This window comes from Enhydra lutris, unplaced genomic scaffold (assembly GCF_002288905.1).
Source record: "Enhydra lutris kenyoni isolate GAN:26980312 unplaced genomic scaffold, ASM228890v2 scaffoldscaffold54, whole genome shotgun sequence".
Lineage (NCBI taxonomy): Eukaryota > Metazoa > Chordata > Mammalia > Carnivora > Mustelidae > Enhydra > Enhydra lutris.
Window position 1 is genome coordinate 10,299,720 of NW_019154138.1, and position 17,135 is coordinate 10,316,854.

The window sequence follows — 17,135 nt, forward strand, 5'->3', positions numbered from 1 at the left end:
GTATTCCAGTGGCTGATGTCATGAAACTTTGAGATGACAAAATGTAAAACAAATAAAACCCTTGTCAAAGTAGAAAGTTAACTGTGCTGGCAAACTAATAAAGAAATGAAGAAGAATTCGAGTATGGTGACGTCAGGCCCACCACAGGAAGCTTTTGAAAAGGCAGCCTTGAGGTTGGTGCTTCTTGGGCTTAGGTGGGACTGAAAATGCAGGAGTTCTCATCCATGTTTCTATTTCTGGGTTTTTTTGTTTTTTTTTTTTTCCTTTTCTTTTCTAAAACTCTACCCCCACCTTGGGGCTTGAACTCAGGACCACCGGGTGATCAAGAGTAACCTGCTCTACCAAATGAACCAGCCAGGTGCCCCACTTATTTCCAGGTCTCCTCACATTATCTTACTAATTATTACTTTTTTTTTTTTTTTTAATATTTATTTGAGAGAGACCATGAGTGGGGAGGGGGGGAAGCGGAGGGAGAAGCGGGGGGGGGGGGGGGGGGGGGGGGGTGCGGGGCTAGGCGATCCCAGGACCTTGAGAACCCGACCTCCAGCTGAAGACAGATGCTTACCAGAGCTACCCAGGTGTCCCTCCAATCCTTACATTAATCTCACTGGATATATATAATCATAGTTTCACAGGTGAAGAAACAGAGCCTCAGGATAAGGGATTTGCCCTAAGAAGCAGTCAAGCTAGGAGCTGGCTTTAGCATTGCAGGACTTCAAAACCCCGCTTCATTTTCTAAACAGCATGCTACTTTCCTATGTTTAACCATCACTTCTGACTCGTTAACTCAATAAACATAGCGTTCCTGCTACGTGTCAATACAGCACGTAAATAAAAATAAAACCCACCATATGCGTATGATGAAAAACAGAGGGATACACCAGCGAGTGCGTGCAGAGGTTGTTTATTCCCGTTCTGAGAACCCTTCCCATGCCCCTCGGAAGCGCACACGACCTGCCCCACGGCGCCCGGGCACGCAGGCGCGCGCACCCCAGCTCTGCGCAAAGAACATCTTCGATTATCCTGGCTAACCACCAGTTCCGATGAGGAAGGCAGGCCGGCCGCCCACTTGGGTGCGCTCACAGCCGGTCACCCGGGAGGCCCTCGCGCTGGTATCCAGAAACTGAATTTTGTTCTCCGAAATGTCTCAGCTCTTGGAGACAAAGGGAGAGAGTTGGGCCTGGCTCGGAACCAGGCTCGAGGCGATACAGGTAGACGTCCGACCGCCCGTTTCCTAAACCCAGCTGCGAACTCCCGGGCTTCAGAAGGACGTTCCCGGGAAGAGTGATTTGACCAGGTGCAACACCCTACTCGTCGGAGGCACGGGCGAACGTCACGTGGCGTCGGGGCATAGGCCCCGCCCCCAAAAAGGCCTTTTGTGGGACGCCGGAGACGCCGGCAACGCCGACGTAGACCTCCTGACGCGCGCGGCCTCGGCAATGGCGACTGAGGCGAAGCGCCGGCGGGTAAGTCGCAGGAGACGGGAGCGGGACGCGCCCCTTTCCGCCGCTCCCCTGCTCCGCTCGCTTGCAGGGGTCCCTGGCTGCCCTCCGCGCCCCCTCCCCCTACCGAGAACCCTCCCTCCTCTCGCGCCTCCGTCTGCTCCCGCGTCCCGCGCGTTCTCCGGGGCGGGCCCTCTCCACGGCGCTAGTTCGTTCCAGGTGGCCGGGCCCGTGGGCTGCAGCGACGCGGACCCGGACCCGGTGGCCGGTTTCCTGAGCTGGTGCCGGCAGGTTGGGCTGGAGCTGAGTCCCAAGGTGAAGGGGCAGGGGGTGCGGGCTGGCGTGCGCGGCGGTGGGGGCGGGGGCGCAGGCCTTCTCTGACCCGCGGCTGCCCGGTTCAGGTGGCGGTGAGCCGGCAGGGAACGGTGGCCGGTTACGGCATGGTGGCCCGGGAGAGCGTGCAGCCCGGGGAGCTGCTGTTCGCCGTGCCGCGGGCCGCCCTCCTTTCGCAGCACACCTGCTCCATTGGCGGCCTGCTGGAGCGAGGTGGGTGCGCCGGCGGGGACGGGACGGGGAGGCGGGCCGCGCAGCGGCGCGGGTTTTCACCTCCGTGTCTCCCTCAGAGCGAGGCGCGCTGCAGAGCCAGTCGGGCTGGGTGCCGCTGCTGCTAGCGCTGCTGCACGAGCTGCAGGCCCCGGCCTCGCCCTGGAGCCCCTACTTTGCGCTCTGGCCGGAGCTGGGCAGATTGGAGCACCCCATGTTCTGGTGAGCGCCTTAGTAGGGGGTGGGGAGCACCAGCACCGGAGCCTGGCTCGAACCGCCCTGGCCGGGGACCGGGTCCCCAGGCACTAGTCCCGGTGGGGTGTGTGAAGGGAACTCGGGTGGGGTGTCACTGCAGGCCTGAGGAGGAGCGCAGGCGACTGCTGCAGGGCACAGGTGTACCGGAGGCCGTGGAGAAGGACTTGGCCAACATCCGCAGCGAGTATTATTCCATCGTGTTGCCCTTCATGGAAACCCACCCGGATCTTTTCAGCCCCAGGGTTCGCTCCCTGGAACTCTACCGCCAGCTCGTGGCTCTTGTGATGGCCTACAGGTCAGTGAGCAGAACCTTGAAGGACTTTCTTCCTTTAGAACTAACTCTTTGAGGGATAAGAGGGGAAAGAACAGTGAACCACACCCCAGTCTCTCACCCTACACTGGGCTTTAGCAGAGTTCTCTCTGTGGCAGCTTTCAGGAACCACTGGAGGAAGAGGAGGATGAAAAGGAGCCAAACTCCCCTTTGATGGTGCCTGCTGCAGACATACTAAACCACTTAGCCAATCATAATGCCAATCTAGAATACTCTCCAGTGAGTGCATCCCTCTGTTACTGTTCTTATGTGCACTGATGATCAGGCATTTGATTCAAACCAGCGCTTGTCATTTATGCTGGTCTGAGAGTTAGGCTAAGTGGGCTCCGTTCTCCTCGTGGTAAAAACAGAGGTGAAGTTAGCTTTCCTTGTGATGTAGGTTGTTTGCATATTCCGAACAGTTGGAACACAAAACCTCAATACCCGCAAAGAAAGTTGTGGTTATTTTTCTAAGCTACTGCCATCATTTCCTAGGTGTCAGAGGTTGGCTATACTGTCAGTACGTCGTGGGGAGAGGCGGGGGGGGGGGGGGGGGTGGTCCTACATCAGGTCTAAGATAATACCAGGGTTATATCATTTCCATTTACTAAGTGGAAAGTTGTAAGAAAAGATCAAGTTTATGGAATTAGGGAATGGCTACTTTTTAATCCTGGTCTCCATCTGCCATATTCACTTGGGGTTTAATTGTTCCTTTTTAAAAACAAGCAGCTTTTTAAGTACTGCAGATGACTGAGCAGAGATTCACCTAATAAAGCAATGAGGCTGAACTTGACCTTTTGTAAGTCTCACCTCTTTGATTCTACTGTATAGGCATGTTTCACCTCAGATACTGTGCTTTTTACAAATTGAAGGTTTGTGGCAACCCTGTGTTGAGCAAGTCTATCGGTGCCCCCCCCCCCCCCCCTTTGGGAGCAGCAGGCTTCCTGCTAAACAGGGAACCTGATGCAGGGTTCGATCCCAGGACCCTGGGATCATGACCTGAACCGGAGGCAGAATCTTAACGGCTGAACCACCCAGGTACTCTCTTGCTTCATGACTGTCCTATTTTGGGAAGAATTAAAATTGCAAGAATTGCAATATTTCAAATGTTTCCATTATTACTCTATTTGTTTTGGTGATCTGATCAGTAATTACAACACCCAGAAAGCTCAGGTGGTGGTTAGCACTATTTTTTTTTTTTTAAGATTTTGTTTATTTATTTGACAGAGATCACAAGTAGAGAGGCAGGCAGAGAGAGAGAGAGGGAAGCAGGCTCCCTGCCGAGCAGAGAGCCCGATGCGGGACTCGATCCCAGGACCCTGAGATCATGACCTGAGCCGAAGGCAGCGGCTTAACCCACTGAGCCACCCAGGCGCCCCGGTGGTTAGCACTATTTAGCAAAAAAGCTGTTTTTTGAAATACATTTTATATGCACTGGGACATGAAAAAGTTCATTTGACTCGTTTTTTTTTTTTTTTAAACAGTATTTGCTTTTTTGTGGTGGTGTGGAACCGATCCTATACAATCTGAGGTATACCTATACAGGACTTTAATAGGAACTAAAAGTAAAATGTGGGTAGGTGTATCGTCAATTCCAGTGCTGAACTGTACCCACTGGGAAGATCTTCCGAAGAGGGAATTAATCTTCATGGGGCTGGCCAGGATAGGGTCTATTCCCAGCTTCTCCCTTCCACCCCAGAATTTTCTTCGGATGGTGGCCACTCAGCCCATTCCTAAAGGCCATGAAATTTTCAACACTTACGGGCAAATGGCTAATTGGCAACTGATTCATATGTATGGGTTTGTTGAACCATACCCTGACAACACGGATGACACAGCTGACATTCAGATGGTGACAGTTCGTGAAGCAGCATTACAGGGTGAGTGTGTGGTTGCTCCAGTCTTGGGACACCAGTGGATAGGTCTCTGTGCCCACCCCAGGTGCTCTTAAATAGCAGCTGCCCCATTCTTTGGAAACTGGGTAGTAGATTAAGAAGAAAGGAACTGCTGGATATATGGAGACGTTAACACTGTTATTATCTACAGGAACAAAAGCTGAAGCTGAGAGACTCCTACTGTATGAACGCTGGGATTTCTTATGTAAACTGGAAATGGTTGGGGAAGAGGGAGCCTTTGTGATTGGGCGTGAGGAGATACTCACTGAAGAGGAACTGACCACCACACTCAAGGTAAAGGGCTGAGAATAGCCAAAAAATATTTAGAGCTTAGACGAGAAAGGAAACAAGGGACGAGGGAGCACACACTTAAATGCTGTCAAGACAGGCTTCTCTAAATTTAGAAATACACGATTTAAAGGGCCCAATGATTGCTTCTAGGTACTGTGCATGTCTGCTGAGGAGTTCAGAGAGTTTAAAGACCAGGATGGATGGGGAGATAATAAAAGGGAAGAGGACAGCCTGACAATCACAAATATCCCGAAACTCAAAGCATCATGGAGACAGCTTCTTCGGGACAGTGTTTTGTTGACCCTGCAAAACTATGCCACAGACTTAAAATCTGAACAAGCTTTACTAGGTAACAAGGAGGTGTACACCAAACTGAGCTGGAGGGAACAGCAGGCCTTGCAGGTTCGCTATGGTCAGAAGATGATCCTACACCAGTTGTTGGAACTGACAAGTTAGCAGGTTTTGTGTTGCCTGAAGAAACATCAACAACAAGAACTTTATTCTAAGATAATATTCACTGATGCTTGAAAAAAATGAAAATTTGGATCTTTTGCTTCACTTTTCCTTTAAGTGCCAAAAGGAAAAGTAGCAAAGGTGATGTGTTAGGGTTAACTCTGAGGTAAGGCGAACTGTTTGAAGATTGGGCACAGTCTTTAAAATTGGAAACTGCTGATGGTTACTAAGACCAATAAATCGTTTAACTGTTTTGTTCTCAGTCTGAACTAGAGTTAGCAGAAATGTGATAGCAGTAAGGTCTTGATCTTTAGTAAGTAGTAAGGTCATGGACTTTAAAGTAGACCTGGGTCTATTTTGAGCAAGCTTCTTCCCTCCAAGACTGTTTCCTGTTTGAGGGTTTGATGAGCTATATGGCGCTGGCACTCAGCAACTGTTTTACTTCCTCAGCAATCTGAAGTTTGCTATAGATGGCACAGCTCACCCTTAAGGGAAGGAACCCTAAGATAAGACACCAATGACATTCAGACCTTACTTGTTAAAATTTCTATTTAATCTTGAACCTTTTTGTCCTCTGTGGCTACAGAACTTGACAATCAAAGGTAAGGTATTTTTTAAGTGGCATAAATTTTAAATATATCAAAATCCCACGAGGAGAAAGGGTATGAAAAATCTTTTGTAATTCTTTCATCACAGAAACCTACTCCACTGATTTTCTACTGTTGAAACATGCCAGGTTAGTGGGAAAGATCTCATCGTTCAGCAAGAAGTGATGTTTCCTCATGGCCCCAGGCTCTGAGAGACGGGGCCGTCCACTTTCCTCCTCACCACCAGCACTGGCTGCTGCTACTGAGAAAGGCACAGTGGACTCACACGTATGTCATGACTTTAATGTTTTGACTACAGTATGCATACACATACAAGTAAGGGAGCTAGAGCCCAGGAACTAGAAAGGCTACAAAATACAACACATGGACCAATACATTTACAAAACATTCAAAATCTTTACAAAAGGGGCTGTATTGGTCCTTTTGACTTTTTTGTTGTTCAACATAGCCTGTATGGCTATTCACTGGGAAGGAGGAAGGGCAATTCATACGCTATTAGTCCCCTTTCCCACAATTTACAAGTATGAAGAGAGAGCTAGGGGCACTTGTAGGCCTGATGTGGCTTCCCTTTATAAAAAGAGCTGACTGTATCTTGGGGCCTAAAGAGGTAAGTTCTCCACTTGAAATGAGAAAATGATACTCTCCCAGCAGTCAGCTTCAGATTTGGGGAAGAAGCAAAACAAAAATCCATGGGATCTCAATTGTGAGCTCTTCCCATGTTCCCTAAACATACCAAATAGTAGCACATACACATTTTTAACAACTTTGTGATTTTCAGGGTCCCCTGTCCACATTAAAAAAATAAGTTACACAATATTTTAAACTGGCTTTTTTTTTTTTTTTTTTTTTTTTGCTATTCTTTGGGACACCAGGAATGTCAGAGACATGGAGTTATGTTATATCCCCAGACAAGTGCATGGCATCAACAGCCTTCAGTTACAAGCTAGGCAGGTACCAAGTTTACCTACTAGCCTTGGACACATTTTGCACAAACCCAAGAAGTTCCAGACAAAGGTTTTATCTTTCATATATTTACACAGTTCAAAATGATATTCACAGCATCTTCTAAATTTTGGCCAAGAGTCAATAAAAAGCATTTAAACTTTGGAACGTGCCCACATAGGAAGCTGACCCAAACAGTAATTGGGGCAGGTACCCGGAAACCAGAGGGCTGGGAAAGTCAGGAAGAGCTGAAAGGATTCTTCAGCCAGTTTATAAACCTGGTGCAGTGGGACCTCCAGGCTGTGACACATTTACAGCAGAGATGCAGTTCCATCTAACTGGCACCTGTCCCTTCCATTACTTGCTGAGCCTGCTTCTGTCCCATGCAGCACTGTGCAACCGACTGGAATAACCTGAAAACAGAGACAGTTACAAGTTTGTGAGAAAAACTTCAGACCTGGCAGTATCTTGGGTCATATGAGCTTTGGCTATCATTAACCTTCTTAATCACCCACCCCAGCTAGAGCCATCATCTGTTTCTCATTCTTAAATAAAAAATGACTTTGAACTCACTTTTCAATTTCTGGGGCACAGTGTACAAACTCGTGGTTCCAGAACTTAAACGCTGGATTTTTAATCAGCTCAATGAAGGTAATAAGAAGACCCCAAGGATGTGGCCTATTTACAATCAACCGTTCCAAGAGAACCCTGAAGGGGAAAAAAGGTTAGTTACTGCACAGAGAAACCTACAAATTTATGACCACTTCTCCTTTACCTTTTTTTCTAACTTTTCTCCTTGATTATGAAACTACATGCAAAAGTTAGTAGCTTTACTAATGACAAGTGGATTAATGTCTATATATATAGTATGGTTAATGCAGGTGGATTCTGTAATTAGAAAACCTGTGTTTGTATCCTGCCCCTCTTCCCATTAGTGAGCCTAGGACTGAGTTAAGGTAAAGATAACAGTATCAGATAATACTCTGGCCCACTTTTTACGATGTGTGTATCTCTTTCACCAGAATCTACCTATTGCCCAATCTCCAATGCTATGCAGACTAAGCAGTCTGCACAGATTCCTAAACTACCATTACATCAAAAAAGAGGGGGAAAGAAAAACACGTATGATTTGGTTATTTCTCTTTCAAACTTCTCCTAGACGATAAAGAAAAGCCCAAGTTCTTTAGATGGCTTTTAACAGGCCTGTGTGGATTCAGGACTCTGGACAAAAAAAAATCACCACCACTACCACCACCTGAGAGAAACTGCTGACTTTCAATCAAAATGCCAGTACCTTTCGTTAAAAACCTTTTATTTTAGCAATGATTAGAATTTGTAATTCTCTACTTGTCATTTTGTGTCTATCAGACTAATCAACTCCTATTTAACAGGTGAAAGACAATACTGACTACGTGGGGAAAAAAATCTTCATAACAAAGGGGAAGAGGCACCCCTTACAATTATCTGAAAAACATCTCCCTTACCTTGTAATCTGTTCTTGGATAGCTTCAGTGTTGGCTTCTGCAAAAAGGTACAGCATGGTACAGCTGAAGTAGTGAGTGTGGCTATTTGGGTACCGCAGCTGATTTGCAATGGCATTCAGGAAGAGATACCGACCTAGAAATTCAGAAAACTCATTTTATTGCAGATCTGTCTCACATGAAAAGCCAATATAAAAAGACATCATTCTGAGGGGCTAAGGTTTGGATTTCTGCAGTAAAATGCTCTGCCACTGAGCTATAACCCCTAAGGTTTGGATTTCTGATACAGGTTTTCACAGTATCCTTTAGTTTCAACCAGTATTTCTCTAGTCCCCAGTGTTTCCATTTCTGGGGTGGGAGGTTGTTACTTTGTATCTTCATTTTTTAAAATATTTAAAAACAGACCCACTGCATATAAGCATTTAAAAAAATTAGGGAAGGGGCGCCTGGGTGGCTCAGTGGGTTGAGCCTCTGCCTTTGGCTCAGGTCATGATCTTGGGTCCTGGGATTGAGTCCCACATCGGGCTCTCTGCTCAGCAGGGAGCCTGCTTCCTCCTCTCTCTCTCTCTGCCTGCCTCTGGGCCTACTTGTGATCTCTGTCAAATAAATAAAATATTTTTTTAAAAAAATTAGGGAAGAATATCAATTTCACAGATTTCTTTAATGTCGCTTAACAGACAGCTGGATTCTCCTGCCCCATGTTCAATGTGTTCCAATATTATGTTTTTTTGTAGCCCCTGGAAAACTCCACTGTACACTCATGACAACTTGAATATACACACATATCATTACTGTGAAAGTAGTTTTGGCCTCATAGCTCTTATGTAAAAGGGTCTTAGGAACACCCCCTTAGGGCTTCCACTCCACACTTTAAGAACTGCTAGTTTAGACTATATTGGAATAAATACCTATTAACTAGATCTGGTTGTCTGCCTCTGCTTGATTATTACTCATGTTTATAAGGCTATCCAAGTGAGCTTTAACACTAAAGGCTATGCCCCCCTCCCCCACCTTTTTTTTGCTGGGTGTGGACATAATGGTGTTCAGTCTTGTTAAATCTTGATTTTACACTGTTTCAGATCCCTTCAGACAAGCAAGTGTTTATCAAGATTAACTATCTATCCTCTCCAGAACTGATAACAGCGAAGTTAAAAGTAGGCATCCTTTTTAAAGTATATGTATGTTAAGGGTGCCTGAGTGGCTCAGTTGGTTAAGCATCATCCAGCTATTGATCGCCAGGTCACCTGAATTCAAACCCCTGTGGGGCTCGAGCCTACTTTGAAAAAAAAAAAAAAGATTTTTTTCTTTTTTAAATAAACTACTTTTGTGTTAAAATAAACAAGTCTATGTAGTTGATTAGTACCTACTGGGGTCTCTATTAAGAATGAATATAGAAGACCAAAAGAAATGTGATTCGACCAGGCAAGATGCAACCTTTGGGAAGAATTATATACTGCCAACTTTCCAAAAAGCAGGTTAGGGGAAATCTGTGTTAATTTTTATATACCTAATATTTAACAAGTTGCCTGACACACACTAATAAATGCTGGGGAGAAAGGTAGGCTAACAAAACAATCTAAGATGAGCTTATTTTTAAAGAGAGGCTAGTAAAAGAAAATGTTCATTTTCACACTAGAAAAAAATAGTGTAATCATACACACTGAAATACTAAGTAATGTGGTAGGGATTCTGGATATCTCTTTCCATTTCTCCAATTTTTTTGCATTAAGCAGATCGTATACAACTGAAGATAAAAGAGCCAGCAAAGAATGACAAATACCATATGATTTTACTCTATGTGAAATTTAAGAAACAAGCAAAAGAAAAAAATGAGAGTCAAAGCAAGAATCAGACTTAATTTTAGGGAACAATCTGGTGGTTACCAACGGGGAGTGGGTGTAGAGATGGATTAAACAGGCAATGAAAATTAAGGACTGCACTTACGAAGACCACTGGGTGATGTATGGAACTACTGAATTACTATATTGTACACTTGAAACTGATGTAACACTGTGATGATTAATTGTGGGATTTAAAAAAACACAGCCATAAACATACTGGTAAAATAACTATGTGTCTGTTGTGGCTTAAAATATTTTTATGATCAGACTGTGGCAAAAGGTGCAGAGAATTTAACTCCCAGAATTGGCTGGCCTCACTCACCTTCAGTGTCCAAGTCCACAGCTAGGTTCTGGAAGATGTCCATGTGAGCCGAGTGGGTGATCGTGCTCATTGATGGCGTACTACCCTTGTTGTGGATATGTGCAATGGCCTGAGTCCCTACGTAGAGCACCAGTGCATTGATGAGCTGGAGGTTATAACGATTGCCAGGCTCATTGGATACCTAAACGAACAAAACAAAGCTACTTATTTTCACAAAGGATACAGTATTTCTAGCCCTTTTTATGCCTTCATAGAAGAGCTGAACTACTCTCAACATCTGTGATTTAAATTTTAGAAATTTGCATGACTTTGTGAAGTTGCTGAACAAATACATAATTGCTTTAAGGATGGCTGGGTCAGTAACAAAAACATGATTTCCCTTTGGAAGCCAAAACTTTAAAAGATATCAGCAAACAAGTAAAAAGTTTGTAAATCAGACTATGCATTATCTCAACTACATAAAATATCTGGAGGGGCGTCTGGCTGGTTCAGCAGGTGGTGAGAGACTCTTGGACAACTGGGCTGTGAGTCTGAGACCCACATTCATTTTGGAAATTAATGAAATCTTAGAGAAAAAAAAAATATTTGGAGGGGAAAAAGTAGTTTTCTGGTATGGAAAGACTGGAAAGATAACACAATTTCAAGTCCTCTTCTGTACACCCAACAACCAGAATCCATTTAAAACAATCTTGGGAGGACTGACAGGGACTGATTATCAGCAGTATTATTCTTAAAGAAAACAAGCCTATTCCCTGGTTGCCTCTTCTAAGGCAATCGCTTTGTGTCCGTGATTAAATGAAATAGTAAAATGCATAATCCAGGTAATTTCATATAATCTCATCCAACCATTAGAATAACATTTATGTTTTAAAAATTTTAAATTCATTGAAAACACTAACTCCCAGGTGTATCTAAGTGGCTTAGTCAAGCATCTGTCTTCAGCTTGGATCATGATCCCAAGGTCCTGGGATTGAGTCCTGCATCAGGCTCCCTGCTCAGCTAGGAGTCTGCTTCTCCCTCTCCCTATGCCCTCCCCCTGCTCGTGCTCCTCCTCACTCTCTCTCACTCAAATAAATAAAATCTTAAAAAAACAAAATAAAAACTCGTTCCCAAATAGGCCATCCACAGGACTATGCCTACAAAATGCTTTCTATGAAAGACAGATAAAAGTTTTAAGTCAAACCAGTTAACCTGTAGGTTGCTTCGCAAATCAGACAGAAAAGTGACCGGTGATCGAGTTTTAAGATAGGAATCCAAATCCTTTTTGAACTGAGGTGGCATCACTCCAGTAAAATTGGTAAGAATCCGGGGTGCAATGTTAATTTCACTCAACATATCCACCTGCAGCAGACAGATAAAATAATCAAAAACCAGAAGTATATGTAGAGTTAACAGTAAATTCTTTGTCTCTGCCTTAAAAAGTGGTAGGATTGTTTTTCCAAAACTGTATATTATAAATGTCCTGATGAGAGCTGCCACTTCTTATTAATCTTTAATTAAAAGAATCTATCTCCAAAATGATACAAATCTCTCGTTCTGTAATAAAATTTTCTTATATATATCTTTCTAAATTAAGGCAGGGCACCTTCCTAAATTAAGGCTGGATAAGGTAACTTTTGTGACGAGGTCTAACATATACCACTAAAAGTTTGTTTCCTGGACTTGGATTTGAAAAAAAGAACACAGAGGAGATTCCTCACCCTAACAGTTCTAGTCTTTAAAAAGATGCCCCAGGGGCACCTGGGTGACTCAGTGGGTTAAGCCTCTGCATTCATCTCAGGTCATCATCTCAGGGTCCTGGGATCGAGCCCCACATCCGGCTCTCTGCTCAGCAGGGATCCTGCTTTCCCCCACCCCCAGCCTGCCTCTCTGCCTACTTGTGATCAAATAAAGAAATAAAATCTTTTTTTAAGGGGGGGGTGATGCCTGGGTGGCTCAGTGGGTTGAGCCTCTGCCTTCGGCTCAGGTTGTGATCCCAGGGTCCTGGAATCGAGCCCCGCATCGGACTCTCTGCTCGCCAGGGAGCCTGCTTCCCTCTCTCTCTCTCTGCTTGCCTCTCTGCCTACTTGTGCTCTCTGTCAAATAAATAAATAAAATCTTAAAAAAAAAAAAAAGCCCCAGCAGAACAGAACATCATACTTGCTACTTACAAGTAAGTAAATAAATAATGCATGTAAAAGAAAAGAGTACAAAATACATAAAAATTACAGTAGCCACATCAGGATTACACATATAAAAAACACCTTTGAAATATGAGCATTACAAAGTTCTGTTCTACAATTCTGTGCCACCAGGGCCACCCAGCAAATAACTGGTTCAACCTCTATTAAGGTTCTATAAAAATGAATTTATTATCAAAATTAATTTAAAATAGCAGCTAGGCAAATACTGTGAACTAACATTCAGCAAGCTTAATAACATGATCTCCCCCCACCGCCCAACAGCATCCTCACCTAACAACTTGTGTGTGTATATGCCTGAGAAGAGAGGGGTTAAACAGGTCTACCACTAGAGAAAGGGCTCAAATTCTAAGATATAACTTACTTCTCCTTGCACTGTTTGGAACTTTACCTTCAGATTAGGAGTGAATGGGTCTGGGAGCCTCATGTTTCTTGGGAAGGCACTCAGGATGAGATTTCTTAGCTGAATACAATTAGGTGGGATCACATCACAGAATCCATAATGGTAATCACAAAGGAACTCAGGGAAATCATGCAAAAGAACCAGAAGCACTCTCAAAGTACCCTATTAAAAAAAAAAAAAAAATTGGCTGTTTTGCGCATTAACTTAGGAAATGAGAGTAACATTTATACTACTGTAAGTAAAAAAGACAAAAGTATATACTACAGTAACAAATTACAGGCTTTTTACCAAAATATTTACATCTGGAAATCACCAAAAACCAGCTTTGGGGAGTTTACACCTTAAATGTGCATGCTTTAAGAGGCTGGCAAAAATAAATTAACTAATTAATTAAAAGGCAAAAAATTCTGTCTTCAGAAGCTGGAAAAAACAACTAATGAAAACCAAGAAAGTAAAAGAGGAAAATCAATTACATGTTCTAAAAAGTACTGAAAGAGGGCGAAACAAAGCTGGTATCCTTGAAAAGATTAAAATCCAGGCTTAGATGGCTTTACCGGCAAAATCTTCATTATAAGTACTTAAGGAAAAATGAATACAATTTTCCCAATCTCAATTTTTTCCAATTCTTTTAATGAGATTTGCATCCTCTTGATACCAAAGCTTGATGTGAAAAATCACACAAAAATCTTAAATCTTAGAAACAGAAATCACAGTGATATATCATGATGAAATGGTCCCAAATGCAATGGCAACTTAAGTAATTGATGGAGTTATTAACAAAAAAATTTTTCATTTTAAAAAAGTATTCAATATAACTCAATACCCATTTTAATGAAATTTTAAAACTCAACAAATTATAAATAGAAGGGAATTTCCTTATTCAGATAATGGCATCTGCAAAACAAAACTGTAGATTTATAAAAATATAATGGTGAATTACTGAAAGCTTTCTTTACGATCATTAAGGAGACAAACATGACATTATCACCATCTTCTACTCAACACAGTTGTGGCGTTACTGGCCACTGACAATAAGGCAGGTAAAAGTAAAGCAAAAATCCACTGTTGTATGTAGATGAAATGACTGTATATATAGAACACACTTTCTGGGACGCCTTGGAGGCTCAGTCAGTTAAGCCTCTGCCTTCGGCTCAGGTCATGACCCACATCCATGTCTGCACTGGGTTCCTTGCTCAGCAGAGAGCCAGCCTGCTGCTCCCCCTGCTTGTGCATGTGAGCAGGCTAATAAATAAATAATCTTTAAAAAAAAAAAAAAGAATACACTTCTCCCCACAAAAGACGCAGATAAGCTCTCAGAAAAAGTAAATTTAGTTAGGTAGATAGATACGCAGCTACAAGGTAGCTGGGCTATATAAAAAAAATCAGTTTTGTTTCTATATGCTGCCAGCAAACAAGAAAACATTTAAAAGGTATTTTACAATTTTACAAAAAACATCAAATAACTAAGGATAATTCTAAAGAAAGAGGCTGAAAACCTCTATGCTGGAAAACTACAAAGCATGAGAGAGTAAAATTAAAGACCTAACTAAATTGAAACATACATGTTCAAGACTGAAAGGCTCGGTATTATGAAGAGGTCTCTATTCTCTCCGAAGTGATCTACAGATCCACCGCAATCTCAATCTAAACCCCAGCCAGCTTTCCGAAGTCGAGCTGACTATGCAGTTCTTTATGCGATGGCAAATGACATTAACTAGCCAAAATAATCTTTAAAAAAGAGCAAAGTGAGGAGGATTTACTCTGCTTACTGCTTTACAGTAAGTCTTACAAATCAAGACAGTTCGGTACTGGCCTAGGAACAGATAAACCGATCAACCAGAGAGACACGCATACACAAATGGTCAATTATTTTGACAAAGGTGCCCAATCAATTCAATGGGGAATAAAAAATGGTACTCAAAAGCCTTACATTACTTACTGTGGGGTGGCAGTACTAGGAAGGATGAGGAAATGAACCTCACCCATACACAATAATGAATATGAGACAGATCATATTATGGTAACGCAAAAGCCAGAATAACATAGGTTCTTGGGCAATGAACAGAATACAAGCAGAACAGATTGCAATTTGGGATTGGCAAAGCCAACATGAGATACAAAAGCCAACATTTAACGAAAGCAAAAACCTGGATCATTTTTACTACATTAAATTAAAAGTTTCCATTCCTCAAAGGACACCTATTTTTAAGGGAATAAAACGGTAAGCCACAAGAGTGATCGGAAATATTGATTATGTATTAAACAAAGGGCTCATATCCAGAATATATGAAGAATCCTATTTAAAAATAAGAAAAACCATAATCTGGTGAAAAGATGAGCAAAAAACTATAAAAGGAACATCACCAAATGATACCCAAATGGCCACTGTACTCATTAAAAAATCAAGGATATGCAAAATTCATTCACAGTGAGATCCTAACTGCACAACTGCCAAAATGGCTAAAACAAAAAAACAGACAATACCAGGGATATGCTGGTATAAGAGTTAATGGACACATAGACTTTGTAAAACTAGCAGCATCTACTAAAGTTGAACCTATGAATACCCTTTTTGGGGACTGATTATGAAGTACACTTGATTTTTGTGTTTTCCTGAGGATCTGTTATTCTTTAAAAACTTAATAGGAAAATTGGGGTACTTGGTGACTCAGTCGGTTAAGTGTCTGACTTCAGCTCAGGTCATGATTTCAGGGTCCTGGGATCAAGCCCTGGATAGAGTTCCCTCTCCCTTTCCCTTTGCCCCCTCCCCCAATGCCCTCTCTCAAATAAATAAATACAAATTTTTTTTAAAAAGCATTAATTAATAAAAAAAAAAAATTAGGCCTCATATCCCCAGTTGACAGTGTTCAAAATTTTAGGTTTAAAGTATTTTAATGTGTAACTGCAAATTAATTACCTTATAGAGGATTTGCATAGGTTTGGTGAGTTCCACATTTCTAAGGAAAGGCGCTAAATATTTGAATAAATCAATCAGTAGCTGCGCATACATAGGCCATCCCTGAAAGAAAGAAATGTACATGAGCCGTAATTATACTCAGCTGCTGTTCTATCACCAAAAAGTTGCCCAGGCAGCTACACTGTGACTTATTATCATCTTCATACTAATGTAACTAGAGAATACGGACGTTAAGTACTGCAAAGACTGGCATGAAAAGGGACTAAGTGTAATTATGGCAACAGTGAGAAATAATATTTACAACAAAATGGCTCCAGGGTTGCCTCAGTGTCTCAGCTGGCTGAGCACCGGACTCTTGATTTTGGCTCAGGTTGTGATCTCAGGGTCAGGAGACGGAGCTCCCTGTCCAGCTCCCTCCTCATGGGGAGTCTGCTTGAGCTTCTTTCCCTCTGCCCCTACCCCCGCCATGTATGCATGCGCTCACACTCTCTCTTTAAAGAGAAATAAATCTTTAAAAGGGGGGGGGGCGTGCCTCCAGAAATTCCAGGATATATAGAGGTCCTTGTTCCTATAAGCAAAATTTAAAGAGGACAAGGAAACTCAGAAAATTTCAGACACCAAACAAAACAATTAAGAAACTGACAGACGTCTGTTTTCTTAACTCCTTCTTTTAATTAAGTCCTAGGTCTCAACCATTTCCTTTCCCACTTCTAACTCCTGTCCAGTAACTTGCAGTTTATAAAAAGTTCACAACACAAATCTTCTCAGCCAAACATGGCCTGTCATCAACTCCCAACTATACAAACTATGTTCTTTTGGATAAGTTTATGTTATTGTGTTCCTCCTCCTGGAGTACCAAATAAAACCCACTCCATTTAAGGATTATCTCACTCTCTTTTTTGCCAACCACGTAAGTAGTCACATTTTCTTCTTAAGGGCTAATCAGGGATGCTTTCTATTCATATGCCATTAAATTCCAAGATGGGAGAGAAACCTCTCATGTTAACTGTGTTTATTTGTAATTACACTTTAAAAACTCTTTACTAGAACTTGATACTAATTTCTTCAAATATAGACCAGTGGTCTTCATCACTCTTGATAGTGAAAGCTTTAGCATTTAGAGTGAGAACCTGTAAAACTGGCAGGTTCTAGAGCTCCATTACCCAAGTTTTATTTAAAGGTACTCCAAGGTTTTGACTTTTTTTTTAAAGAAGTTCTTAAGCAAGATTAACACACTGCTCACAACAGACCT

At 42.6% G+C, this 17,135-nt stretch overlaps 2 protein-coding genes across 7 annotated transcripts in view; one reads left to right on the plus strand and one right to left on the minus strand.

Moving 5' to 3' along the window:
- The first annotated feature begins 1,408 nt into the window (after positions 1-1,408).
- Positions 1,409-5,447, plus strand: LOC111157347 (SET domain containing 6). Its single transcript, XM_022518679.1, has 9 exons — positions 1,409-1,466; positions 1,662-1,757; positions 1,844-1,988; positions 2,066-2,207; positions 2,341-2,535; positions 2,670-2,790; positions 4,250-4,430; positions 4,597-4,739; positions 4,887-5,447. The coding sequence occupies exons 1-9, from the start codon at positions 1,440-1,442 to the stop codon at positions 5,190-5,192; spliced, it is 1,356 nt and encodes a 451-aa protein (XP_022374387.1). The 5' UTR covers positions 1,409-1,439; the 3' UTR covers positions 5,193-5,447.
- A 1,178-nt stretch (positions 5,448-6,625) lies between these two features.
- LOC111157346 (CCR4-NOT transcription complex subunit 1) overlaps positions 6,626-17,135 on the minus strand; it is a 111,054-nt gene continuing 100,544 nt past the window's right edge. For 3 of the 6 annotated variants that reach the window (XM_022518678.1, XM_022518676.1, XM_022518677.1), the window contains 7 exons: positions 15,884-15,985; positions 12,955-13,128; positions 11,575-11,724; positions 10,384-10,564; positions 8,224-8,356; positions 7,313-7,447; positions 6,818-7,152 (listed from right to left, as the gene is read on the minus strand). In XM_022518678.1, the coding sequence (XP_022374386.1) occupies positions 7,074-7,152; positions 7,313-7,447; positions 8,224-8,356; positions 10,384-10,564; positions 11,575-11,724; positions 12,955-13,128; positions 15,884-15,985 (954 nt within the window). In that variant the 3' untranslated portion in view covers positions 6,818-7,073. Of the gene's footprint in view, positions 7,153-7,312; positions 7,448-8,223; positions 8,357-10,383; positions 10,565-11,574; positions 11,725-12,954; positions 13,129-15,883; positions 15,986-17,135 lie in introns of all 6 variants that reach the window. The other 3 variants (XM_022518674.1, XM_022518675.1, XM_022518673.1) reach the window with 2 other exon arrangements.